The 27,985-nt window shown below is 41.2% G+C and overlaps 3 protein-coding genes and 1 pseudogene across 6 annotated transcripts; 1 reads left to right on the top strand and 3 right to left on the bottom strand.

The window, feature by feature from the left end:
* On the bottom strand, positions 1-1,161 carry LOC115692700 (probable calcium-binding protein CML32). Its single transcript, XM_030619646.2, has 2 exons — positions 910-1,161; positions 1-639 (listed from the first exon to the last, which is right to left on the bottom strand). Exons 1-2 carry the CDS (start codon positions 1,000-1,002, stop codon positions 67-69), a joined length of 666 nt encoding a protein of 221 aa, XP_030475506.1. The 5' UTR covers positions 1,003-1,161; the 3' UTR covers positions 1-66.
* Positions 1,162-2,347: 1,186 nt separating this feature from the next.
* On the bottom strand, positions 2,348-11,166 carry LOC115692678 (uncharacterized). Of its 4 annotated transcripts, none has more exons than XM_030619609.2 (19): positions 10,962-11,166; positions 9,725-9,872; positions 9,380-9,607; positions 8,696-8,782; positions 8,474-8,563; positions 8,254-8,380; positions 7,472-7,572; positions 6,801-6,969; positions 6,517-6,638; positions 6,275-6,403; positions 6,099-6,197; positions 5,682-5,739; positions 5,524-5,599; positions 5,311-5,440; positions 4,760-4,917; positions 4,526-4,598; positions 4,253-4,447; positions 3,521-3,614; positions 2,348-3,385 (listed from the first exon to the last, which is right to left on the bottom strand). In XM_030619609.2, exons 2-19 carry the CDS (start codon positions 9,797-9,799, stop codon positions 2,496-2,498), a joined length of 2,901 nt encoding a protein of 966 aa, XP_030475469.2. In that variant the 5' UTR covers positions 9,800-9,872; positions 10,962-11,166; the 3' UTR covers positions 2,348-2,495. The 4 variants fall into 4 exon arrangements, with proteins under 4 accessions (XP_030475469.2, XP_056162611.1, XP_056162612.1 ...); XM_056306636.1 differs by lacking the exon at positions 10,962-11,166 and adding an exon at positions 10,932-10,950; XM_056306637.1 differs by lacking the exon at positions 10,962-11,166 and adding an exon at positions 10,880-10,900.
* Positions 11,167-13,009: 1,843 nt separating this feature from the next.
* On the top strand, positions 13,010-27,978 carry LOC115692701 (secoisolariciresinol dehydrogenase-like; annotated as a pseudogene).
* LOC115668475 (probable 3-hydroxyisobutyryl-CoA hydrolase 3) lies at positions 17,715-19,506 on the bottom strand. The gene is made up of 4 exons (XM_056306678.1): positions 19,279-19,506; positions 19,107-19,187; positions 18,949-19,027; positions 17,715-17,860 (listed from the first exon to the last, which is right to left on the bottom strand). Exons 1-4 carry the CDS (start codon positions 19,330-19,332, stop codon positions 17,829-17,831), a joined length of 246 nt encoding a protein of 81 aa, XP_056162653.1. The 5' UTR covers positions 19,333-19,506; the 3' UTR covers positions 17,715-17,828.
* Positions 27,979-27,985: the final 7 nt, after the last annotated feature.

The following is a 27,985-nucleotide window of genomic DNA, read 5'->3' as shown; positions in this document are numbered from 1 at the left end:
TAGAGATAAGACGATCAAGGTAAAGGATTCTTGATTGGAGTTTTATGGTAGGTATCATATTAACAGTTACAGGGACATCATCAATTCGAACTCACTAAAATCAACCTTACCATCGAAATTCAAATCAACGACCTGAACCATTTTCTCGATATCTCCCATATTCCAACCTCTGTCCAACCCAAGACATTCGAGGACCCTCTTCAGCTCAACTGCTTCTATGAACCCATTACCATCCTCGTCGAAAATCATGAAGGCTTCTCGCAGGAGCTCACTCCGTCCTGATGCATCCTTCAATCCACCAATGACATCTTCTGCATCAACTTCTTCCTTCAGGCCGTCGCATGGATCTGGCCAGTTGGGACTATTCTCTTCAGCACCTGTCAAACCAAGTTTCTCGACGACTGCACGAACCCTATCCGTCTTTATCTTCCCATTTGCTTCCATTCCGAAGACGGCAGTTAAGGCCTGAATGGTCAGGCCATCGAACAGGGGCGGTTTAGTAGTCTTGCAAGCTGGACCTGGATCGACTTTGGATGGTGGGAGTTCCGAGTTAACGAAGCCAAAAGCATGCCCCATGCTCATGAGAAGACATTGCCAAGCTCCCCTCACGCCCATCCCACCTATAAAAATACGAAGTAACTGCAGAAGTAGTGGCCAGGAGAATGGAAACACAGATGCACAATTTAAGTTGGAGCTAGGACCAAGATTGTTTTATATGTCATATGCAGAGAGCAATGAGATGTGGCACGGTTAGAGCATGCATTTCAGCTATTGATTTTTCTAATATTCCGTTGGAACAACAACTGATGGTAGACCTTAAACTCAGCTGATCTGGCAGACAGCTTAGCTGCAAAATATTTTTAATAAGCAAAGTCTACAGTCGAATGCACCTTCAAATCGACTCGATACCTGTTTCTCGCAAGGGATAGCCACTTGTGTTGGACAGCTAGAATGACATATAGACGAATCAACAATTTGACAAATCATGCATGTCCCTGCCATTACTACATGATCCGAGGAATGCGAGTTTCTAGGCAAATGGGAAGATGGGTGATGGAGAGTTGCAAAGCTGAAGATCTCTCTGGCTTTGATTAATATACAAGATTCAAGATCTGATTTAATGGGATTGGAAGCCACCAGACGGCATGTTCCAAGAAGCAGCGTGTGCGCTGAACCGTGTGGATTACTACCAAAATAACAAAAGCAAGAGAGAATTTCCAGCTATTTCCAGAAAAGAATAAAAAAGATTTGAGAGTGACAGAAACCGTGTTTAGTTTTGGCAAATCTCCATTCCTCTACCGCCTCGTTTCCCATGGACTGGTAGTTGACTTTTCGAAATAGAAATTGGAAATTTTTTATGTTTATGAGGTAATTTTGTGCACTTGAGTGTGTATCTTCGGCATAGTTTACTTTATATCATTTTAACTTATCCTTATGGGTTGCACTCAACGTCATGCACCCATTTCTATCACTATCGATTAATTATTTCCTTTGTAATGACAAAAAGCAGAATATTATTAGAACGTCAAACGTAAATGGACAAACTACTCCCTAACTTATTTAGTACAAAGAATCGTGAAACAAGGCAGAGAGAAATTTATTATGGTTTCTTCAAATGACCGCGTGACATTCCTATTTTCATATATTAAGTTGTACAATTTGCATGGGTAACTATAATGGTAGCGAGAGAGACACTAAGTATATGTCCTATTTTCATTTTGTGCACGTATTATGGAATTGACTGTTCATTATATTCTAACAACAAACAATAATTAATTGTTGAAATGCCGCAGGAACTCACTCATATGTAATCATAGAATATAACGTATTGTTATTGTGTTAAGTTATGTCACATTTAATGAGTCAAGTGATAACTTGCAATGTGACGTCACATCACGAATATAGGTCCGGATCACGTCACACCACACCACACCACACCACGCAACCACACAGAATTCATGCACAGCCATCGATACACAAGAAACTGCACGTATTTTATTAAGAGATTTCACCTTTGTTCTCTTATTAACCAAAATAAATAAGCAAGTAATTACTTATTATTTAATATATATAGTTTATCCGTGATGACCTCAATATTCACTACATATGCAAGGAAGAGAATTCGTGTATATATTGCAAACCTTTTTTCAGATACATATAGAAAAAGAGAGAATTTATGAATAGATCTGTAAAGGCCAAATTGATCAAAATCAAGTCTCCCACCAAAACTACAAGTTATAACCTCTCCGGAGGGTACCACGCAATGACGGGCTCCATACCAGCATCGCAGCACCTTCCTCCTCCATGCACATTCTCTTTAGGTCTCAAGCGAATGCGCACCGCACCATAAATAACATCATTATACGATCCCATACTTTCAAAAAAGTTACGGATGCCCGACTGCATCATTCAAAAGTCAAATGTGTGTGGTTTGCAATTTGCATTATTCAGTATACAAAATCACCAACCATGTATACAGATACAGTTCGCTGGCCTCAGTTAATTAGAGGTCTCTCTGTGTTGGACCCTCTGTCAGTTGGTGGGTCAAAGTCCTGTGGTAATGGAAGATCAAGCTCTGAACACACAAGTTCAATGATACTCCTGGTCGCAGCCCCAAATGACATCTTATTCACGGTCACGGCCATCGCAAACCGATTGTTGATGTCACAGAAACCTGTTGACCCGCCCATCCCAGTGTGCCCAAAGCCAATGTAGGATCCCTCTTTCGATCTAGATCTCTTAAACCCAAGTCCAAACATCCCATCAGGCAGGGCCATATTTGCATAGTCACCATCACCCAAAAATGCATCAAAAATTCCTTTCCCAGAAAAAATCTTGTGATGATCACTGTTTCTACGCTTGTCATCATTACCTCCGCTGCCAGAGGTATTGATACTGCAACTGCTGCTCCCGCAATCAAGCCCAGTGGTATTCTGTCCAGTAGCCGTTATACCACAATCACCATCTTGGGGATCATTGGAGCGGTTTGGTATCTGTAAATATGGGTTCGTCAGGAGAGACAGCACTCCCTTGTTTCTGCGCCCTCTCTGCCTTCTGGAGACTTTTAGGGAGGGGAATTTGGGGATGTGGATGTGGCTACCAAGATTTGGTTGAAAGGAAGTTGAATCTCGTGGAGGGACCAAACCACCGTCAGTCAAAGCTGCATAGTAACGTGCCAGAGCCCTCGCAGAGCAATGTCCATTAGCAGCGGGTATAATTGCACGGCGGATATTAAGCATGTTAAATAGTGCCGGTAGGGTTACAATACTTTCCAGAATGGCTTCTGGCTGGAAAGAAGATGGTAAGTCAGGACGATTGCGGATCTGAGATACCTTGGTCAGGTCATTCCGGTCTACAGTGAGTGTAGCAAGTCGAGATTCCACACCTGAAACAGAAGACCAAGCGATGGCAACAATTGAAGTTGGTTCAGTTACATATGGCCTTTTCAAGGACCAAAAAGAAAAGAGTTTGTCGCCTGTTTAGATAAAAGAACACAAGAAAACATTAGCTTGAGGCATGCCTGGAGGAACTCCAATATATAGTTCTCCTTCAATGTTGAGGGGGTGAATGAAAGCTTCTTCCAGAATCTCTTGGAATTTCTTTCCCGATGCATGCTACGTTCAACACATTGGCGATGATAAGTCGGGGGCATAAAACTACTCAAACCTATCAGGGATCTTAAAGACAAGACGCAACTGATTTCTATCAAGCAAATTATAATGACACGTTGAGCTTCGAATCTGGGAAAATGCTAATGCAATGCATGTCGAAAAGCAAATACATTGCTGATTGGAAAATCTCAAAACTGCCAACTCCTGGCTATGCATGCCAGTTGCGCACAGACACCTGACACGTGCATACAAGCGCACAAACAGATGTGCATGACTGAGAACCAGCTCACCAAAAACCCACACAAGCGCATGCAGAGAGAGAGAGAGAGTTGACTGATGGATTCTTAGTGCAGGATCAAATAGCAGAGGACAAGGAGAGTTTAGCACAAAGGTTTTAAAGAGTTCGAAGAATGATAACACTGATAGCATAGAGAATAATCTAGAGGGATCCAAAATCATTGCATCACACGTGTAGCAGGATATCTCATGGACAAAGCAAAATGAACATCTTATGGAACCATCAGAAATCCTCTAAAGCATGACAACCAACAACTAATCTTCAGATATTATCCCCAGATCAGATAGGGAAAGAACCAGTTAGTTTGAATTCCAAACAGTAACATGGGTAAATATTATCATACCTCGATAATTCCACCACATATCCAGCCAAATGATAGATAGTGATAAAGCTGGTTCTGACCAGGTTCAGTTTCTGGTACTGAAGCAGCAATGCGCTTCAAACATTCATTCCAGTCACATATTAACAAAGGATTTTCACTTCTGATTTCACTTAATGCATTATGCAGACCAGCTGTATGGTTAAGCACATGATGGACCTGAAATGAGCAGCAATAGCATCAATGAAATCAAGAATTTCAAAGGACCACAGATTATCATAAACAAACTTTGAAAACCTTAATAAGATCTTTTCCATTGCATCCAAATTCCGGCCAAATATTTGCTACGTTTTCATCTAGTCTGAGCTTTCTGCAAGATGATAAACAACTTTAGCAGTTTAGCACCCATTAGCACTGGGATGTCAAATCTCAGTGAGTAGACAGGAAAAGACAGATAAAGATCCTATCATTTAAAAAATGTAATACATACACAGCTACACTGCTTCATATTAAAGCAGTAGAGTCCCTTACCCCTTCTCAACCAACCAATGCACCATCCCTGCGGTAACACCTTTTGTGACCGAAAAAACAGGAAACAGGCTATCGGGCTGCACTGGACGGGGATCATACTTTCCAAGCACTCCAGCCGCAGTATCAATTATAACCTCCCCATCTTTGTAGGCACAAACCTAAAAGCAGGGAAATCGATCATATCATGGATCTAAATTATGTATCCCCACAAATTGATATCATTTGAATGATATAAAGCAGCAAGTTCCTAAACTTCTTTACCATAGCTACCACCAAAAGAGTATCAGCCGGATATTTGTGACACATTCAATGCTGCTAACAGGGTCAGAAATTCAACATTTCAAGAGCAGAAGCAAAGTCACAAAAATCATGGAAGCTAGTGACACTCTTGAGAATAAACAAAGTCTGCACCAACCTTGACAAAATCACTAATTTAACCAGTTACAGATAGTGAAGAACATTACTTGGTCTCATCCAAAGAAAAGAACAAAACTTTGAATGTTGGATGGGATAAAGAAAAGTAACATGAATGTAAATAAAGTAAAATCTACCTGGATCCCCAGTATTTTATCGTCATTTCCCAGATCAATCAAGAGCTGTCTCAGCTTGGCCTCCACAGCAGAAAGAACAGGTGTATCACAGACCCACTGGGCATTCACTGCAGGTGCCTTATAGATGGTTCTGACAATAAAATGCAGAGTTGATTAGAATTAAGGCAGACATGAAAGTGAAGGAGTAGTGGATTAGTGTTCAAGATGACTCACCCTTGCAAAACATGCTCTGCGAATGGTCTCATTATGTCATGATATACTATGCGGACATTCATAGTTGAAGAAAGCCCTGGAGAAGTTATTTCATGTAAAGGTTAAGTACACAATCAACAAATTAAGAGAGGTCTATAAGGAAGGGTTCTTATACAAACCTCTCAGAAGATTCAAAACCCGAGAGAAAATTACAATATCACCAGGAAATGCATCAACCTAAATGATAAAAAGACTGTTATTGCCAATTGACTATTCACAAGCAACTTTAAATAAATATAGTTCACAAGGGCAGCTTAACACCCCCTCTGTAATACGGTAAAACATGGATAGCCCCATTCATGCCCCCCAAAAAGTCATTTCCTTCCCACAAATGACAAATGTTTGATGAAAAATATAAATGTGAACATTTTCATAAATATATGGTGACATCCAAAGTTTGACAAATAAGTTACACATAAACCCAAGGGTTGTTGGATCCATGTCACTGTCTTATTATGGCAATCAACTTATGCGGTGTACCTACATCATTATTATTATTCACAAAATGGATAATGAAAGGCAGCATCAACACTTACGGGATTAAAGCGTTTAACTTCCTTTGGGTCGAGTTTCATCTTCTCCTGTATGACCTTCAGATTTTTTGTTCTCTGCTCATTCAAGGATTTCACATTCTCCTGATTACAGCAAAGGTCCATGAGATAAAAGATCTTACTGCGAAAGGTAATATAATACATGGGCACTGAAAACTCACAAAAGCTTCAGTTGCTGGTGTCGACGTGCGGAAAAATACAGTTGTGACCTCCATGGCCTGCTCTGGGATGTCTAGGCGCAATTTAAGTCCCATCTCTGCAAAAGCGGACAGCAACGCCACATGGTCCCCCTGAGAACAGGGCTTGTGATGTCAAATTGCTTCATAAAATTGCTTAACTTGTTAATATAATCTATTATAATTGTACCACTTCTTGTCTAAAGTATTAAAGTTAAAACACAAACCTCGGCAGATGCCAGAAACATTTTTGCTAACGCCTGCTTCATGGGAAACGACAGTGACTTTGTAAGCCCAAAGTCTAGCAAAATTGGGCGATGAGGGGCTTCTTTGCTCACCAGAAAATTTCCTGTAAAGTATCCAAAAACGACCATAAAAGAAAGTAAAGATTTTTATTAAATATATCCATACATGGTACTTTGAGCAGATTCATATTTTCAATTGTCGTTCCCTTAACAATTATACTACTAAAAACATTATCAAAATGAGTAGAAGGGTTGAAAGAGAATACCGGGATGCGGATCACCATTGAAGAACCCATCAATATAGATTTGATGGGCATATGCACGCGTAATTTCCTCAACAATCTTTTGCTTGTTTACACCAAAAGAGTCCAATGATTCAAAGTCATTCAGGCGTATTCCATCCATGAACTCCAAAATCAGCACCTTTTCAGTTGACTTTCCTTGGAAGAAAACCAGATTCAAAGTCATCGAAGGAACTGGAAAGGGAAGTTTCCCCATTCTAAGATAGCTTGGCATAATTTAAAGTATATTACAAGGAGAACAGGAAATGAGGGAGTACAACTTTCTAAAACCAATATCACATTCATCCCCAAACGAGTGAAATTACAAATTCACAAAACAAAGGCCCATGGATATAAGTTTCTCAAGTGAATCAGCTATTTCGGAAAATTCTTAAACAAGAAAGTTCCCCACTTGCAGAGGCAAATTTAAATGAGCTAATGTCAAAAGGATACTTTTCTTGACAGATTGCATCTCTCTCCGGCCAATAAACTAAAGTTAGCAAGTGCCTGAACATCCTCACCAGACAATGTATAAAAGACGAAATTAAAACAAGAAAATAACAGATTCTTTTAGATCTCGAATTTTGGGCTTGTAGGTATCAGTCAAAACACTTCCAGATATTTACTTTATCATGGGAGCAAAGTCAGCACCGCACCTGAATAACTTCTGGAATCAATACTTCCACTCGATGGGACGATGTCCCATCACCATGTCTGTTTTTGCAGCCAAGATTTGTAAACACCTTTCTCGTATTATCTACAGACACACGTAAAAGAAAAGGAAACATACTCAGGAATGAAAGTACTACACAGCAAGACGTGCCTTTTTTTCATAAGATATAAAGGAGATCAATAAAATAGCTTTAAGAAACACGAACTGCTAATTTTCTTAAATAACCTACCCTCTAAGCCAAGATGCCTTCTCCACTTTGACAGACGATAACCTAGTTGTTAATTCAGTTTAACTTTTTATCTTCTATTAACAATCAGCACGACTTACAACGATGTAAAATCTAAAATGAATAGGAATGACATGACAAGATTCATGTTCCTAATTTCAAACTTCACATTGTCAATTCTTCTTGCCACCTTACAAATGTGTTCAATAAGCTTTCCTTAGGTCCGCTTTGGTGAAGGAGAAGAGAAATAGTTAAGGTGGGAACACCGAATGCAGGATAGTTATGGAAACACGATATAAGGCTATCACATGCCATTCAACATATTAAACCCAGTTTAATTTCTAAAAGCATTTCAACAACTTTAACCAGCATAATGAGGAAGAAACAAGACCAGATTTCAGACAGCACGAGTGAACCTGCAAATCAGAGATTCCTGTTTTTTTATTCTTTTTGGGAGAAGCGAGGATTTGAGATTCAAATTAACATCTCTTAAACACTGGCACCTACATTAATGGACAATCTCGCTACTAGTCACATACCGGCTTCACGATTGAAGTCGAGTTCCTTTGGAGCCTCTTTGCACCATTCATCTATCATGGGATTGAAGTCATATTGAGGCTCTGCCCATGCTATCCAGTCAACTATTGACTTGGCATTCTTCAAATCCTACCGCACATAAGAAAGGCATAATAGATATATCACAACTGCATAATTTATTGAATTGCATTTCATGCAACAACCTAGAAAATCATGAGAAACCTCCAATATAATTGTTTTTATGCCCTCATGTTGAACTTTAACAACTACTTCCTGTCCGTCCATTAACGTTGCACGATGCACCTGTGCTATCTGCATGGACAAAATGCAAAGATTAGGAAATCTAGCACGAAATAGTCTCCAAATACCCCCACCAAGACCAACAGTTGATGTTTATCCCAGCAAGATTTAGATTTTATTTCACCAATATCAACTATACTTAACAGATGCTGTAGCCAAAGGGGATTCAACAAACTTAGAGAATAAGTCATCAATAGCTTGACCCAACTCCCTCTCTATAGTCCTGTGGACCTGCATAAGACATTAGAAGAACACTGATCAATTGCTAACTGAATTTTCAGACGAACAAGTTCACGAGAATATCAGAAAGGGAGCAGAGAGCAAATGGTGAAATAAAGTAACAAAAAAAATTAAGACACAAGAAATACTCTGCAAGAGATTAAGATACAAACTTCATCCCACAAAGCACGTCTGCACCACTAACAGATGGACCTTTTACCACTCAGCTTACAAAAGAAATGTAGAAATTATGCGAACAGAAACAAACATACATTAGGGTAACATATCAACATTAGGGACAGAGAATCATGATTTTTGTGTACAGAAAGAATCCGCTAATCACAAGAGGTATCCAACAACATTAGGGTGGCAGCCACATTAGGTATGAACAGCTTAAAACCTCAACCTTAACAGGCTTTGTACATCTGCACCATTTTCCACATTAACTTAACATGCTCATGAGACAACATAATTTTCTCCAAGCATATCAAGCCATTACTTGGAGAACAGATTCCCACGAGGAAAACCTTTAGAGAAGTTGCTTTCATCCTGTGGAGAGAAAAGTGAGTATAGAAATAATAGTAACACAAAAGACATGATGTACTGAACCTCTTCTAAGGGACGAGGAGGAAGTGAGTCTTGTAATTGCTTGAGAAGGGTAATGTAAGCCTCAGGAAGCACATCAGCGCGTGTAGAGAGGTACTGTCCAAGTTTAACCCACAAACCTTCTAACTCAATAATCAGCTTGAGAACACGTCTTGCATTGCGCTGATGAGCCTTCTCCCACAAAGCAGAACCTTTAGATTTGCTAGCCCATTTTTCTCTTTGTTGCAGCGCCTATGCGATCAATATAATTATATATGAGAAAAAGCATAGCAAAAAATAATATAAGAGATCCCACCATCATAAAACACAATAGATAAGAAAAAGGTAAGAAAGGTTGGCAAGCTTTACCTTATAATCCAGATAAATTACCAAAGCAACAGAGAACACTTTCATTCGCCTTCTGTAAATGTTCCCCCATCCCATCAGTGGCAGCTAGAAGAAGGCTAAGGAAATATCAGTGGAGTAGGGCAGTTTGGAAGCTAGAATCTAGACAGACCTACACATTGGAGAAAGGTAACTGGGGAACTCAGTAAATTCACACACAGAAATAAGACATCAGCATATTACAATAAGGAATTTCGAATTCTACAGGGGGGGGCCCAAAGCATTTCCCTAAGTTATACACAAATGACGCAACTCTCTTGAGATATCATTGAACAAGTGAAGTGTGTTATGTTCGAATACGGAAAATAAACTCCGTGCACTGGAGTTGGCTCTCCTCAAATTTTGATCCATAACTGTTCAACAGTCTATAAGAAAAAAATTCAATCGATCAAGTTCTTGGAATAGTCTTTTGATGTAGGGGTTGAAAAACTGTAGTCCAATCTAAGCCCCATGCAACAACGAATGACTCCTACAATTTAATAGTTGTAATTACAACAGTGAGAGAATATTCACCTCTGATGTGGATCATTGCAATCATTAAAGTTACTTAATATTAAAAGAAGAGAAAAGAAAAGAAAACAAAGGGTGCATTTCACCTATAACCAGACTTAGCCCCAGAAATATCTTTCAGATGCATCACTATTATACACGCATATAAGAGAATTTGCTATACCTATAGCCATACTTGACGACTCAGTTATACTATCTCCATCCGAATGAGATTCTCTACGCTTCGTAAACACCATAATTAACGGCCTGAAACAGGCCATGTTCGGCAATCGAAAGCAGCAACAGCTGAGAATGCATCCCCAATTCCCTCACTAACTGCACAAGCTCTCTCTCTCTGATACAATCTCATTCCTCTTCTCCGAATCAAACCTTCCCCAACTCTCTTCCGGCATGGGATTCCTCATCAAACCATGAACAGAAACCCTCTACGCTCGGTATTGTTTCCCCCCCCGGTGCACAGTAAATCACGCGCTCGAAAACGAATCACGCAGCAGACACAGCAGACGGATATATCTCGATAACCGCGTACGACAGACCAACACGAACACGACGCAAGAAGCAAGAAGGCGCGAGGGAATTCGGGGAGGGGAGGGGGAACGAAGGACGTACGTTCACGGCGGAGAGAATCAACGCGACGACGAAAGGCCGAAACGAAATCTACCAAAAGAGAGAGAGGGAGGGACGAACGAACCGGGGAACGGAGAGGGGGGCGGGGCGGGGCGGCGACCAGGGAATTCAACGCGATGAAATCTCCACCACCCAAAGAGAGAACGAAATGGAAAAGAAGTCGTCGCCGCAGCAGCGATCGCCTTGTGGTGTTGGTGTTGGGCGGCGTTCGTGGGTGACCGAAATTTCGCCGCGTGGGTTAAGAAGAACAAACAAAGCAAGCAAGGAAGGACGAGCGAGTTGACTCAGTGGCCGGTTTTGTTGGGTGAGGGAATTTTGCCTCCCGTCTTCTTCGTCTTCCCTTCTTTTCTTTTGCCCCAAAAAAGCTCTAACATTACGTGTCGGGGTCCGTGACGCGAGCCCGAGTCGGCGCTTACGTGGCCACCCACGGTTCGAAGTTTTAGCTAGTTTTATTCCTGGTGCTCCATGCCCTACCCACCGTCGCGCTAACAAAACCCCCGCGCGCAAAAGGCATCCAACGGGTCGCGTGGAATCGCTGAATTTTGATGTCGTCCGTCCGATCGATCCGGCCGACCGTGTGGACAGCCGGGGTGTGTGGGCCTCGCGAACGCCGTCCGTCCCTCCCAATCGCGCGTTCCTCGTGTTTCCGTGGCCCCAACATTTCTTCTAGCTAACCAACCCCTCCTCGGTTGCTCCACCGCTCCATCTATCCAACCACCAACTGCCAAAATGGGGTCGCGTCGTTAAGGAAGGGGGGGGACAAGCATTTGCTACCTCCTCACGTGGGGAGAGATATTTTTCTAAATTTCTGTTACGTCGGCAGAGCCGGGACGACGGGCCGCTCGATACATCTTGGAAAATGCGGATGGAGATTTTTCTTAATTTCGATTGCGCCGGTGGAGCCGGGACGACGGGCATTTAGTACATTTTCCGAAATGGGGATGTACTAACGAACACGATATTAATAAATGGAAAAGGGAAAGCGGAGCGCCCCCTCTTTTTCAGAGTGGAGCTGTTTCGAAAGGGATTGTTGGGATTTTACTTGCGGGAAAAGCCAACTACTACTTACTTATTCCACAGCTTTAACGGAAGACTGGCCCTACTGCCATCTTCAATCCTATTCGTGGAGCTCAAGGGAGGAATATTGTCAACTTTGCTCAACCTCCCCTTCTTTCTTTAGCTTTGATTGGCCCCTCGTAATCGTATTGTCCTTCTTGCTTTTACCCTATTGCAATTCCAAAAGGATCCTAAAGCCCAGTAGGCCCACCTCAAATGGTACGTCAAAGGAAAGGTGGGCCATGAAGATTTAGGTTCCGTTCGTTTTGTGGAGTAAAATATTTTTCTAGAAGTCATTTTCCAGGAAAATGATAATTTTTTTCAGTGTTCGGTTAAAACCTGAAATTGAATTACGCCGTTTGGTATTGATGATTTTCCTCCGTACATTCATTTTAATAATATTTTAATTTTTTTATCTTTTGAAAAAATCGAATTTTTAATTATTATTGTAATTATATTTTTTCCTTTTTCTTTTCCTTCCTTTTCTTTTTCCTTCTTCATCGGCCAGTCACCGGCGAGCAACCACTGGCGAGGGATGGTCGGTGAGCTTGTCGCTCGCCGATCTGGCGAGACTCGAGCTTGCCAACCTCAGTCGATTTAATGAAATTAGAACAATATAATGAAATTAGCTTGCCGGCCTTGGGCAACCTAATGAAATTAGACTTGAGCTCGCCGAAATCATGTTCTGGCCCAAAAGCCTAAAATATAACCTTATTTACTAAGGGAAACATTTTGAGTGTCTTTTCGAAGAGATCTGATGAAATTAGAACGATATAATAAAAAAACCTTCTAACTATATTACTAAAATTGAAATATGTAAAATCTGATAGTTGAAAGATTAAACCACGAGAATATAAACGAACTTCTCAATCCCGTAACTGGTGCATGGGCGGCCAAGGGGGCACTGCCTCTCCCCGAGTCCATACAACTCTTGAGCTTCTATCCTTCTGGAGATCCAATCTACATAATGTCGAGCTTTTGAAAGGTCAAAATTAACGAGTTGGCAAGTTGACAACATTGACGCATTATCAACTCAATGAAGGCTAAAATTATCGCATGGGGGCAGATGTAATGCTATCTCACGACGTGTTTAAAGGTTTGGATCGAAATTGTATGCATGGCCCAATAGGGAAATCCCAATGCATTGGGTACAATCAAATAGAAAGTCCCAAGGGAGTCATATTCTAGGAACCCAAACTATGTGATCGAATAAGTCCTTTGCTATCTGTTGCAAGTCGAAGACTCCTTCTCTTTCCCCCTCATCAAACTTCCATTCGTATTTTTCATGGAGAAATCTCTTATCAACGACAAAGAAAGATCCAATGGTGACCAGCTGGCAACCGGCCAGCATCCACGTCAGCAAAATCCGGCCAAAATTGACCGGAAGGACTGAATTAGCACGAAGACAAAAGATTTAGGACTGAATTGGCACCAATGCAAAATGTTAAGGACTGAATTGGCACCAAAAAAAGGTTTAGGACTAAATTAGCACTAATACAAAAGGTTTATGGCTAAATTGGCACCAAAAAATGATTTAGGACTAAATTGGCACCGATGCCAAAGGTTTAGGACTTTTTTGACACTTTTCCCGAAATGATAGTGTACACTTCGGAAGTTCTTGGGAGTGCTTTTAATATTCTTCATGAGCTCTTTAAACATTGTAAGAGGCTTATGACAAGATACTGAGTAAACTTTGGGTATAATCGTGAAGACTTAGGGAAGTCGGTGTGCAAGAACCTAGGACCAGCGACCGCATTCTTGGCACATTGCTATGAATCAAGCGAGTCCGACATTGAAAATGCCCTTAACAATGCTGTTAACGAGCATGGAAAGCTTGATATAATTATGAACAATGCTGCGGTCGGCGATGAAGCCAAAGCCAACATATTGGACAATGAGGAGGCCAACTTCGAGAGAGCGGTTAGTGTGAATTATACGGGTTAGGGACCAAGCAATAGCATGCGGCTCAATGATTCTATCACGAAGACAAAGCATCATCAACTTCGAGAGAGTGGTTTAGTGTGAATTATACGGGTTAAAGTGTAGGACATTGTAAAATCACGGTTACTTATTAATATTGGCCCGGGAGATGCGCTATATTTTCAATTCAAGTACACGTGGCAAATATAAAATCATATTATTTATTAAGCTAAACCGGATTCTCAATGTTAGTATCTTTATATCGTCAAAGTTACCACTTTTTCCCATCATAATATAGCTCCTAAAGTGCATAGTTTATCTTCCAAAATACTCGAGGCATAAAAGTTTCCCAATTTCCCTCTTATACATGTGAATGTATTAGTCTATTGATATGCATTTGCAACATGTCTGTGTTATGAAAGATTGAGTGCGCTATATTTCTTAAACTTATTTATAATAGGTTTTTCATCTGATTATGTTTTTATTTTTAAACAATGAGCGTCTATATAATAAGAAGACCTTGAGGCTAGGAAATGGTTTGACTCTTTCATCAAATTGGAAAAATAAATTTTTTATCTATTTTTTGTTGAAGCTATTTCTGTCAGAGTTTACAAGAAAATTAAATAAGGATTCATAGGGGAAAAGTGCCAAAAAAGTCCTAAACCTTTTCAATTAGTGCCAATTTAGTCCTAAACCTTTTTTTTTGTGCTAATTCAGTCCTAAACCTTTTGCATTTGTGCCAATTTAGTCATAAACCTTTTTTTTGTGCCAATTCAGTCCTAAACCTTTTAAATTAGTGCCAATTCAGTCCTAAACCTTTTGTTTTTGTGCCAATTTAGTCCTTTCGGCCAATTTTGACCGGAATTTGCCGACGTGGACGCCTGCCGGCCGGTCACCGGCGCCGACGTCGACAACTTTAATAATAATTTAATATTTTTTTGAATTTTTATTTTTTTCCTTTTTTTTCTTTTGTTTTCCACTTTTTTTTTTGGTCTCTCCCTCCGTCCTCTGGCCGGTCGCCGGTCCGGCGACCGGCCAGAGGCCAGCGAGCTCGATCTCGCCGGCCACTAGCGAGGGCGAGCCTCACCTTGGTTGGGCAAGGCTCGAGCCCTCTCCGGAGGCCACGGCGAGGGTGAGCCTCGCCGGATATGACGAGGTCGCTGGGCGAGGCCGCCCTCGCCAGTGGCCGGCAAGGTCGAGCCTCGCCCAGCGACCTCGCCAGATCCGGCGAGGTCGGGCCTCGCCGGACCATGGCGAGGCTCGCCCTTGCCGCGGCCTCCGGCGAGGCTCGCCCTCGCCGGGCGAAGCCGCCCTCGCCAGTGGCCGGCGAGGTCGAGCTCGCCGGACCGGCGACCAGCCAGAGGAAGGAGGGAGAGACCAAAAAAAAGTGAAAAAAAAGAAAAAAAAGGAAAAAAATAAAAATTCAAAAAAATATAAAATATTATTAAAGTTGTCCATGTCGGCGTCGGTGACTAGCCGTAGGCGTCCACATTGACAAATTCCGATCAAAATTGGCCGGAATGACTAAATTAGCACAAAAATAAAAAGTTTAGGACTGAATTAACACCAGTTTAAAAAGGTTTAGGACTGAATTGACACCAAAAAAAAGTTTAAGACTAAATTGACACCAATGCAAAAGATTTAGGACTGAATTGACACCAAAAAAAGGTTTTGGACTAAATTGACACTAATGCAAAAGGTTTAGGACTTTTTTGGCATTTTTCCCAAGATTCATATGAGATACGCCATAGTGTAAAATTTCTTTTACGCAAACAATCACGAAATGAAAGCTCTCAGTTATTAATGGAATTACGTAAACAGTTACTAAAATTAAAAATCGTTTGCATGTCGGCATATGAATCGTACTTGTGTAATGATGTTTTTATTTTTTTATCACCGTCGGTGTACCAAATAAATATCCATCAATAAAGGGATCAAAGTTGGAAATATTCAGCTCTTCGTTGACTTCTTCAAAGTGCACCAAAATACATATTGTTACTCAAATTAGACGTAAGATGGTTGAGTGAGATTGCTTGCTATGATTGTCTTTTGTGATGATGAATTAGTAATTACTCGTATATAGCATGTACTAGTGCACTCGTGAAAGAGAAATATTAGGACTTAGGAATACTAAACTTAACTTACTTAATAGTGTACCACGTTCATATTGGTTGTTTAAATAAGTGGCCCCATACATAAATAGATAAATAAATAGAAACATATATGACAGTCCAATTGCATTCATCCTAATTAAACACTAAATATAAGTTTGTTCAGAGCTTCGATCTCGAGTGGTCAAGCAAGTTGGAGGACCGTGCAGGAAGCTGCAGACAATTCCAATCGTCCTCATCCTCCATTGCTTTGAATAGCATATCCACCGTTTCTGATCCGACTAACTCTAACTTCGGGGGCTCCCACTGTGTTCATAAAACTAAAATTAGGTTCAAGATAAACCATTTGTTCCAAAAGGTTAAATTGTCAGGAAACATACCAACAATATATTTATAACTTATAAATTAACATAATTTTTTATATTTATAACTTATAAATTAACATAATTTTTAGCTTATACTTTACCGGATGTCAAATCTCTGGGAGGCTTCTCTTGAACTCATTGAGGTTAAGTACTTTGAATCTTTACTACTAGGATAATGTGCAAGAGACTCTACGGTTTGTTATTGCAACATATATCCTCTCCCTCCCATAAATTCGTTAAGAGAAATGAATGATTTGGTCCGTCTTAGTTTAGCCAATATACAACTAATGACAGATAAAGCCAAGTACCAATCAAAAGGTTTGGGAATGAAACAAAAAGATGTCTAAAGCAGGATGTCGTAACCATACTAAATGTCAAATAAAATGATATATTGTTGCTCTTTCTAAATAAAGTACATATGCTTGCACCTTGGGCTTTTTGTCTGACAAAAGGACACTACAAGTGTCATAAGTTGTGTACGGAGATCACTTTGGTGCCATAACCTTTTTTCTGATCACTTTGGTGCCAAGTCGGAGGAAAAGAGATCACTTAAGTGCCAACTCCGGTAAGTTTGGCCGGAAATTCGACGTTGCATTTTTTATTAATTTCTGACGCCAACGTGGCTCGCCGGAGGATAAGTCAGCGTGTACAATAAGCATTTTTTTTATTTTAAATATTTTTTTTCCTTTTTTTCTTTTTTTTTTCCTCTTCTTTCCTTTTTCCTTTCTTTTCTTTTTTTCTTTTCTCCCCTCGCCGGCCCGTTGCCGGTGGCCGGCCCGGCCATCGGCAAAGCCTGGGAAGGGCTGGGCGAGGGCGGCCTTGCCCATGGCCGGCGAGGGGCGGCCTTGCCAGATCTGGGCGAGGCGACCCTCACCGGCAACGGGCGAGGCGACCCTCACCGGCAACAGGCGAGGCCGCCCCTCGCCGGCCATGGGCAAGGCCGCCCTCGCCCAGCCCTTCCCGGGCTTCGTCAATGGCCGGGCCGGCCACCGGCAACGGGTCGGCCACCGGCAACGGGCCGGCGAGGGGAGAAAAGAAAAAAAAAGAAAAGAAAGGAAAAAGGAAATAAGAGGAAAAAAAAGGAAAAAAAAAGGAAAAAAGTTATTTAAAATAAAAAATGCTGACTGTACACGCTGACTCATCCTCCGGTGAGCCACGTCGACGTCAGAAATTAATAAAAAATGCCACATCGGATTTCCGGCCAAACTTACCTGAGTTGACACTTAAGTGATCTCTTTTCTTCCGACTTGGCACCAAAGTGATCCGAAAAAAAGTTATGGCAACAAAGTGATCTCTGTACACAACTTATGGCACTTGTAGTGTCCTTTTGCCAAATTCCATATGTTCTTTATTAGAACTCAGCATGTATGTATGATTCCCTTGCATTTATCACGACTTACAGTTATATGAAATAAAATTAAAAGAGAGCAGATCCGAATTTGATCACCTGTTAAGATGGAGCACATATTTCCGATAACATCACCCCCAGCGCAAAATGCTTTTCCGTTTCCCTAATGAATATTTTAGGAAGAGGCGAAGCATAACATAAATGATAACATTCACCAAATGCATATCTCAAAGAATGTGGGCGTGCAACGAACGCTCATGTCCACAATTAAGTTAACTTAAGGCTCCGTTTATTTCACGGAAAATAAACTATTTGGAAAATTATTTTTAATACACGATCGCTTGTATCGTTTACGAATATAGTTGAACAAAAAATATTTTTGTTATTAACAAAAATGTTTAGACATAAATTATCGTTAATAATGCAAACATTTTCCATCGACTGATCATTTCAAGTGATCTTTTTTAGGAAAACCATTTCAGATTAATCATTTTCTACGAAACAAGTAGAGCCTAAATTAAATCTAAACACTGCACAAGAACGTAAAACACAAGAGGGTGTTTCCAAACTTTTTTTCTTCTAATTATGCGCTTCGCAATTTACACCCTTTCAATTCCCAAAAAATTGCATATTTAGGCTCCGTTTGTTTCGTGAAAAATGAATTATTTGGAAAATATTTTTCTAAAAACTATCACCTGTACAACTTGAAGTAATTAGCCAATGGATTATGTTCTCATTATCAACAACAATTTATGTCTAAACAGTTTCGTGGACGATAAAAACATTTATCGTTCATTCATTTTTGTAATCAACACAAGCAATCGTTTTTAGAAAAATATTTTCCAAATCAATCATTTCCCGCGAAATAAACGGAGTCTTAGATATCACAATACAAGGCCTCTCTTCAAGTGCACACATCGTTTCAAATATTTCTATCAAAATTCATGCCATTATATGTGAAACAACACAACCCTTGCTCATATCTTTTATGTGTTAAACAACACGACTTTCTAATCCTGGAATGTCTATCAGACATGCCATCAAAACTGTGTTGGTTTTGTTACAGTGAAGTAATGGTCATCTCTATGTTAATTTACTCATATATTTTAAATATTGATTATAAACATTTCGATATGAAGATTGATTAAAGTGGATAGTTAAGGAACTCCAGTCATTTACATTTTTTTTTTTGGCGTAAGCAATTTGATGAAGAAAAAATCGATAGGAATAAAGGACATGCATGAATACAACCTGTAATTACCTTCAATATAACAAAATTGACAGTATGATCGTCCTCGTAGATTTGCAACTTCTTAAACATCTGATAAACCTGCGTGCTCAGAGGAGATGACGGCATACATGATTAATGGAGACATATAAACAAGCAAAGAAAGAAGAGAGGGACGCACCATTTCGAAAGTGAGGGCGTTCAACTTGGAAGGTCGGTTCAAGATCACCTTTCTCACTCCTGAATGCTCTTCAAACAGTACCTGCGAAAGCCAATTGAAATCATCGTCTATCAAGCCACCAAGCATGACCTACATTGATATGGTTGGAGATCAATGAGTAGAGACGACGCACCGGCTGCGCCTTTAAGTCTCTACGGAACAACTCAGTGGAGCTCAGAGCCTGCATCCTTGCCCCCTCTCTCTCTCTGATCTCTCTCTGATCTCTCCTCTTATTAGGGCTGTGCAGGCCAAGCTAGGAAGCTCAGTTCCCTTTTATAAGCAGATCGAGTAACGCTGTCGTCACATTTACACAACTACATCCACAATACTTAATGACCATATGTAACCGCATCAACGTAGCTGAACGTGGGACACTGTTTCAACCACCAGACGAACGACAAACATAAAAAGAAAAAAAAAAGAACCCTTTCATAAACATGACAAACACTTGCATGGCTTGGCAATAGCAAGGAGCAATAGCTATCTTTACCGGTCGCTCTCTCCATTCACAAGGAAGGTCTCTCTCGATAGCCAGAAGGTGAGTTTAGGCTAGTGAAGTCTAGGATGGCAAGGTCATTTAGGCTAGTGACCTTCAATTCAAGTAATTTTTTCAAGAGCAAGATGCAGTCAGACCCGCCACCAATTTTCATCCCACGAGAACGGAACTACCTTAGAAGTAGCTAACTGCTACGCTTATGCCTTTTGATTAGATAACTCCTAGTGGCTAGCTAACTAACTAGGATTTGTTAAGAGGATTCACGAAAAGAGAAAGAAGAGCTAGCTACTCTGACAAATCAAGTCTTGCTCGCCTCGAGGCAAAAAGAAAGGCGGATTTCCTATAGTTGATAAGTGAATTTCTTCTTTAATCGGTTAATCTCGTCCGTAGACTGCTACGGTTAGCTCCCCGGCCTCTTTAAGCTAGCAAGCCATTTGGCTGGCAAAAGTACACCACAAGTGCCATAACTTGTGTACGGCGATCACTTTGGTGCCATAACTTTTTTTCGGATCACTTTGGTGCCAAGTCGGAGGAAAAGAGATCACTTTGGTGCCAATTTGGCCGGAAATCCGACGTGGCATTTTTTATTTATTTTTTTACGCTGACGTGGCTCGCCGGAGGCTGAGTCAGCGTGTACAGTCAGCATTTTTTATTTTAAATAATTTTTTTTAGCATGTACAGTCAGCATTTTTAATTTTAAATATTTTTTTCCTTTTTTTTTTCTTTTCTTTTCTTTTTTTTCTTTTCTCCCCTCGCCGGCCGGTTGCCGGCCGGCCACCGGCGAAGCCCGGGAAGGGCTGGGCGAGGGCAGCCTTGCCCATGGCCGGCGAGGGGCGGCCGACCCTCGCCGGCGACAGGCGAGGCCGGCCCTCGCCGGCCCAGGCGAGGGTGGCCCTCGCCGGATCTGGCGAGGGCGACCCTCGCCGGCGTCGGGCGAGGGTCGCCCACGCCCGATTCGGGCGAGGGCTACCCTCACCCGCCCAGGCGAGGGGCTCGGCGAGGGCGACCCTCGCCGGCGTCGGGCGAGGCGGCCCTCGCACAGGCGGGCGAGGGTCGCCCGCCCGAGTCGGGCGTGGGCGACCCTCGCGCACGCCGGCGAGGGCTTCCTCGCCCGACGCCGGATCTCGGCGAGGCGACCTCGCCGCCCGTGCGAGGCTTCCTCGCTCGACGCCGGCGAGGGTCGCCCTCGCCGGATCTCGGCAGGGCGACTCGCCGGCGTCGGGCGAGGGTCGCCACGCCCGACTCAGCGAGGGCGACCTCGCCCGCCCAGGCGAGGCTGCCCTCGCCCGACACCGGCGAGGGTTGCCCTCGCTGGATCCGGCGAGGGCGACCCTCGCCGGTGTCGGGCGAGGGCAGCCTCGCCCGGGCGGGCGAGGGTCGCCTCACCGGATCCGGCGAGGCGACCTCGCCGGTTTCGGCGAGGCAGCCTCGCCCGGGCGGGCGAGGTCGCCCTCGCCCGAGTCGGGCGTGGGCGACCTCGCCCGACGCCGGCGAGGGCGACCCTCGCCCGGGCCGGCGAGGGCTTCCTCGCTCGACGCCGGCGAGGGCCGGCCTCGCCTGTCGCCCCGAGGGTCGGCCGCCCTCGCCGGCCATGGGCAAGGCCGCCCTCGCCCAGCCCTTCCGGGCTTCGCCGGTGGCCGGCCGGCCACCGGCAACCGACCGGCGAGGGGAGAAAAGAAAAAAAAAAAAGAAAAAAAAAGAAAAAAATTATTTAAAATTAAAAATGCTGACTGTACACGCTAAAAAAATTATTTAAAATAAAAAATGCTGACTGTACACGCTTACTCAGCCTCTGACGAGCCACGTCGGCGTAAAAAATGAATAAAAAATACCACGTCGGATTTCCGGCCAAATTGGCACCAAAGTGATCTCTTTTCCTCCGACTTGGCACCAAAGTGATCCGAAAAAAAGTTATGGCACCAAAGTGATCGCCGTACACAAGTTATGGCACTTGTGGTGTACTTTTGCCCCATTTGGCTCATCAGTGAAAAATTATAGAGGGAAGAAAATTGAAAGGTGGTCTTGTGGCAGTTTAATTGGAGCATGTGAGTCCTGATTTGTTCATCATAATACCTTTTTTGGGAGCAAGTGATCCAAGCCTGAATACCCACACACTACCCAGACCACAACAATTTAGTATCGGAGCAAACTATGGCAACGGGAGCACTTGTCTCCCTGGCTACATTGATTGTCTGTACTAGGATGCCTGTCTTTCTCCCTGGCGGCCGCGTTGACATTTATTCAATGACCAGCACTTTTTAAAAATGAAATTTTAGGACTTCATCCCCAAACTCGGGGCTAAAGTCATAATACCCAATATTCGTGAAGACTTAGTGTCACAGCCTGACTCCAATAAGAATTAGGGATGACACGCATGTCCTTCCACTCGAAAGACCAAATATTATATATAAACCAACATTGATTATATCATTAGAGCTTTTATAATCTATAAAGAAAAAATATGTACATCTCCAAACTAATAACCACACCTAACAAACTTGTATCGGTCACATACAGCTGATACCCAAAAATCCTACCATCAAAATTTCCTATCAATAACACAAATGCTTTCGATCTACTTGTCACTAGTTGAGGACCTAAAAAACATTTTAAAACGAATGGTATAAGGAACGACAACCCAATGAGTAGTACATATCTCTTCTAAGCAGATCGAGCATCCATTATGAACATATATAAAATAATACCAAAACTCATAATTCAAACCAAAAACATAACATACGTACCAAATCAAATATGAATTATCTCGTTTCAACAAATTTTTATACATATAAAAGAATACTCATTTAATCCGCCATTACAAATCAAACATCAATAGTCAAATCCATTAGTCAATCTCTGTTAAATAACACGTCAATTGTCCAACTCATCAAGCAACCTATTGTTCAATATCCAACCATGGTCACAACATCATGCCTGGTAACAAGGCGATGAAGATTTCCCCATTAGCAAGGTCTCCACCTATTATCAGCAAGTGGATTGGCCCAAAAGGTTATTTTGAAACCAGTATGCATACCCAAAAGCCCTAATCGGGTTCACAGCAATAATAAGCATCAATCAATCATCCTCCAATAATCCACAAAACCAATCTAGAATCCATATCATAAATCGGTTTCATAAACCAAAATAGATAACAGTTCACAACTCAATTCCCTAGCCATAATACATTTCCTAAAACATTTCTCAAACCATTTCAGAATTAATTTCATAAGCTAGATTTGCAAAGCAAATAAAAATCTTTCATAACACATTTCTCGAGTCATTCACAAATAACAAAATAGTAGTAAATGCCTGATATAGATTTTATACAACAAAAATGTTATTTGATAACTCATAATAAATCTAATTTATATCATTTTCGAAATATAAGTTTACAAATTCGAACAAGAGATAAGCGCTACTCACTCGGGAAAACCTAGAACCAAACATCAAAGATTACTCAAGCCGACAAACTCGCAATCATATCAAATAAGTGAAAAAAATATCAAAATCAAGTAAAACATTACCTGAACTACAAATCGCCTAAAATAAGGTTACGAATTAACAAAAACGCTCACCCAAAGCAAATGTTCATTTTATACGATATGCACAACTCGCAGGTCGAAGCTTCAATAATTCACTCCTACTAAATCGTAACTCCAAATCGATTTCCGTCAAATCTCACAACTCCACAGCACCCTAAACTATCATTTTCATATAATTCCACAGCTTAACAACTCCTAATCGAACCCCGCAATTCAAAATTCACATAACTCCAAATTTATGGCTCAAATCCTAAAATTACTCTGATTAGATGAACAAAGGGTTAGAATCCTTAGTAGGTGCTGTGAACGAAGTTAATCCGGCTTGGTAAGGTTTTCGAAGCATATGTGCAAGAAACTATGTATCTTTTTTTTCTCCTTTTCTTCTTCCTTCCTTTTCCTTTTCTCCTTCCTTTCCCATTTTTGTTCACGGCTTTCCTTTTTCTTTATAATATTGAGCATCCACTTTTCTTTTGACAAGTCAATTTTTTTTTGCTGCCTACTAATTTTGACCAAGTAAAAAGCCATTATTACATTTTACCTTTCTTAAAAGAAATATTGCCCTCGAAATTTGAACTTAACTCAACTTTCAAACAAATGGTGGTATTTGCACCTTACCTCCTCCTAGAGCTCCCAAATGGTCTCTCTCTCAGTGTCGTTTTGTCATTGAATCTTCATGTATGGAATGGTTCGGCATCGTAACATTTGTTCCTTCCTATCAACGACGCGAATAGGTTGCTCCTCGTAAGTTCAATTCTCTATTAACCTCAGTGGTATAAAATCTAGCATATGCCATCCTTAGTAGGGAAAATCCATTGAACAACTGCTTCAACATTTTTCATGTGGGCCGAAATGCCATCTTTCGAGATTACATGCCCAAGAATTCTATATGATCAAGCTAGAAGTCGTATTTACTAAATTTAGCAAACAACTTCTTTTCACACAAAGTTTGCAGAACAACCCTCAAGTGCTGCTCATGTTCCTCCAAACTCTTCAAATACACCAAAATGTCATCAATGAACACTATAATAAATCTTTTTAGATACTCTTTAAATATTTTATTCATTAAATCCATGAAAGTGGTAGGTTCGTTCTTTAATCCAAAAGGTATGACAAGAAATTCATAATGGTCATACCTTATTCTGAAAGGAGTTTTAGGTACATCATTTGTTTTTATCTTCAACTGATGATACCTAGAGCGAAAGTCAATTTTGAAAAATACCTGAGCTCCCTAAATTTGATCAAATAGATCATCAAAGGATATTTCTTTTTTATCATCACCTAGTTATGTTCTCGGTAATCTATACAAGACCTCATACAATTGTCTTTCTTTTTCACAAATAGGACCAGAGTTCCCCAAGAAGATACACTGGGTATGATGAAACCTTTATCCAAAAGCTCTTATAGTTGTGTTTTCAATTCTTTTGGTTCTGCAAGTGCCATATGAGATTGGTGCTATACCGGGGATCAAGTCAATGTAGAATTCAATCTCTCTATCAACAAGCAAACCTAGTAAATCCTCAGGATACACAACTAGAAACTATTTGACAACAGGAGAATTTTTCAGCTTTATTATATCATCTCATGTGTCTTTTACACAAACAAAATAACCACAACAACCTCTTTTCAAAAGTTTCCTCGCTTGCAAGGCTAAGATCAACCTTGGAAAAATGCTTATATGACTTCCCAAAAAGAGATTTAGAGTTTATTTGGAAGTCAAAAGAAACCTTTCTCTAAAAATAATCAATGATAACATGATATGTAGATAACCAATCAATCCCTATAATAACATCAAAGTATTATTTAACTCCATCAGATCTACAGGCAATTCAACATTATCAACCTAGAGCGCACATTTCTTGAACACACGGTCATCAAGCAAGCAATCATCATTAGAAGTATCAACACGCAATTCACATTCAAGAGGCTCAAGAAACCCATCAAGCTTCTTTGCAAATTCGGTGGAAATAAAGGAATACATAGCACTCGGATCAAACAACGCATAAGCATATTGCGAGGCAATAAAAATATTACTTGCAACCACTATGTTAGATGCCCCTGCATCCTCTTCCATCGTAGCAAAAACTTCTCTAATCATGTTATGTCTTTGCCGGTTCTCCTGGGGTCTACCAACTAAAGGAGCATTCCTCCTTATGGAACTACATGTTAGGTGTCCCGGTTGCCCTTATAGATAGCATGATCTACTATCAAATGGAGTATCCCTTTATGTAGAATAATCCCGCCGCAAGGGTCTTACTTTCCCACATAATAAGCACACTCCAATTTTCCAATATCACTCACCGCCTTGATACTTTCCACGTGTATTACAAGGGCCTTGAGTATTTTGGGTTTTCCCTTGTTAGTTACTACATCTTCGCTTACTGCTTCCACTTGCACGGATTTTTTTATTAAAAGTCAGTGAACTTTGGCCTCTTTACCCAATGAGCACCTTGTGTGTCACCCTCCAAATTGTCATGTTCTACCCTGATCATTCGTTCCATGATACCTTTGTACGTTGTCGGTACACTAGGTGCGAGTTTAGAACAGATATTAGGTCGAAACCCTCTCTGGAAATGTTTTTTTGGTAAGGATCTCTGGAAATGTTCGGCTCTCTCTTTCTCATTAATAAGATCTTTGCAAATCTACTTAACTGATTGTAGCGGCCCGTGTACTCCACAACCGTAGAGTTGGCCTGAGATAAATGCATAAAGTCAATGCTCATCTTCATTTGGAATGACTCGGGAAAAATTGATCGTCGAAGGCCTCTATGAAATCTTTTCAAAAAACAATTGTACCTTTGTCTCCAAAGGTTGGTCTAGTCCCTTCTCACCAATATTCAGCTTTGCCTTCCAAATATTGGGTGGCAAAGTTGATATTTCGATTATTAGGAGCTCTTTCAACTCTGAAGATCTTCTCTATTTTTCTAATTCAACGCTCAGCCAAGAGAGGATCTGATTTCCCATCATACGTGGGTGGGTTCGCTTATCTAAACCGCACAAATGTACATTCTCTATCATTTTCGGACTCAACGGCTCCACTTCCACCTAATTCTTTCATTTGATGATGAAATCCAGCACTACTTGAGAAGCTCTAGGTAAATTGGCTTGGGTGATAGATTGACGGGATTTGTAATTCGCATCCTATGAGTCAAGACTCCTATCATACCGATCCTCTCGTCTCTTTTTTGCATTCGCGCCTCGAGAACCTTGAGGCATATCTCTAGTGTCGGAGGCAATAACTCGCTTGCCTTCATTATTTTTACGAAGCGTGGCAAGCGTCTCTGAGTCAAAATGCATGATTTCTTGGACCCAAAATGTGTTGGGTTCCTCAAGTGCTAAAAACGCAGCGGAATTTATAAACCGAAACCCTAGATAGGATCCATGCGTATATTGAAATCTAAACAGAAGCTCGACACGTACCTTTTGCAGATCAAAGGTAAATTGACAATCGATTGTGTCTGAATTAGCGTCCCAAGTGTTGCGCCTCTACCGGTATCCACACACACGAACGGAAGTCTCCAACGATCCAAGTACTAGCTAAAGATCTTAGACTTCTTTTTCCTGATCGCCTTTGATCTTCGAGACTCTCTCAAAGATTTCTGAACAGAGAACGATTCTCTTCATATTTTCTTAGGGTTTTTTTTTTTTGTCACCCACACGCTATATATATATATAGCCTCATTATTTACGCGAACTAAAAGAAGTGGGGCTGGGCGATTTGGGCCCGCCAAAATATCCACTTTCAATCGTACGTTTAATCGTTATCTCATAACGTGCACGACCGCGTAGATAAGTTGAAAAGGAGAATAAATTAAAATCTACTTCTTATTTTAAGTAGATCTCGGCGCACAGAAAATATTAACTCAGTTCGCTATTGTGTGTGACCTTGTAGGTTCACTAAACATTAGCAATATGCTCAAAACCCTTTTTGGCCCACAAGTCATAAGCGGTCTCTAGCAAAACATTATGACTACCTAAGTATAGTGAAGGTCGGTTTTCCGACACAGCCTAATCCACAACTAATATTAGAGTATCAATCTTGATTGATTCCTAGGGCAGACCACTAACAAAATGAAATATAACCTTAGCACCTAAAAGTATAACAAGTTAAAATCTCTCACAATGTACCATAAAATTTACATCCAAACTAATCATAACCTAAGCTTTGATATCAACAAATGTCACACCCTAACTTGTTGGGGTGTGACACTTAGGCAAGTCGGTATACAAGGACGTAGAACCAGGTACCATGTTCTTCGCACATTGCAATGTATGAAACGAGTACGACATGGCAAATGCCATTAAAGTTGCGGTTGACGAGCATGGATAGCTTGATATATTGGTGAACAATGCTGAGGTCGGTGATGAAGCCAAAGCCAGCATATGGGACAATAAGAAGGCCGATTTCGAAAGAGTGGTTAGTGTGACCTCAGGGGTGTTTTCTTAGGGACCAAGCATGCATATCGAGCCACAATTCTATCACGAAGAGGAAGCATCATCAGTCGTGGAAGGTCAGCTCTAGCGCGGACGTGGATGCATCCCATGCATACACCAGCTCCAAGCACGCTACAGCGGGGCTCACAAGTTATGTGACCGTGGAGCTCGGACAACATGGGATTTGTGTGAATTGTATGTCACCTGATTTCATTCCAACACCATTCTCAAGGGACTTCTTCAAAATTGATGGGAATGGAAGATTCCGGATGTATTCAAACCCCTGGATGGGGTAGCCCTTCAAATAGAGGATAATAGCTCTCCGCTCTGTAGCTGTGGATCTCGATTTCTTTGCAGCAAATAACATTCACA

This window comes from Syzygium oleosum, unplaced genomic scaffold, assembly GCF_021117445.2.
Source record: "Syzygium oleosum isolate NSW1041296 unplaced genomic scaffold, Sole_v2.1 Sole_v2.46, whole genome shotgun sequence".
In the NCBI taxonomy this organism is placed as follows: Eukaryota; Viridiplantae; Streptophyta; class Magnoliopsida; order Myrtales; family Myrtaceae; genus Syzygium; species Syzygium oleosum.
This window is presented reverse-complemented; position numbering and strand designations above follow the sequence as displayed.

Excerpts from the sequence above, each read along its gene's own strand:
- LOC115692678 (XM_030619609.2), bottom strand. The coding sequence starts at position 9,799 with ATGGGATGGGGGAACATTTACAGAAGGCGAATGAAAGTGTTCTCTGTT. Across the intron at positions 8,564-8,695 it reads CCCCTTTGGCTACAGCATCT|ATAGCACAGGTGCATCGTGC; the intron begins GTTAAGTATAGT and ends TTGTCCATGCAG. Across the intron at positions 4,599-4,759 it reads CATTGGTTGGTTGAGAAGGG|AAAGCTCAGACTAGATGAAA; the intron begins GTAAGGGACTCT and ends ATCATCTTGCAG.
- LOC115692700 (XM_030619646.2), bottom strand. The coding sequence starts at position 1,002 with ATGGCAGGGACATGCATGATTTGTCAAATTGTTGATTCGTCTATATGT. Across the intron at positions 640-909 it reads CTATCCCTTGCGAGAAACAG|TTACTTCGTATTTTTATAGG; the intron begins GTATCGAGTCGA and ends CTACTTCTGCAG.
- LOC115668475 (XM_056306678.1), bottom strand. The coding sequence starts at position 19,332 with ATGCAGGCTCTGAGCTCCACTGAGTTGTTCCGTAGAGACTTAAAGGCG. Across the intron at positions 19,188-19,278 it reads GAGACTTAAAGGCGCAGCCG|GTACTGTTTGAAGAGCATTC; the intron begins GTGCGTCGTCTC and ends TGGCTTTCGCAG. Across the intron at positions 19,028-19,106 it reads ACGCCCTCACTTTCGAAATG|GTTTATCAGATGTTTAAGAA; the intron begins GTGCGTCCCTCT and ends CTGAGCACGCAG.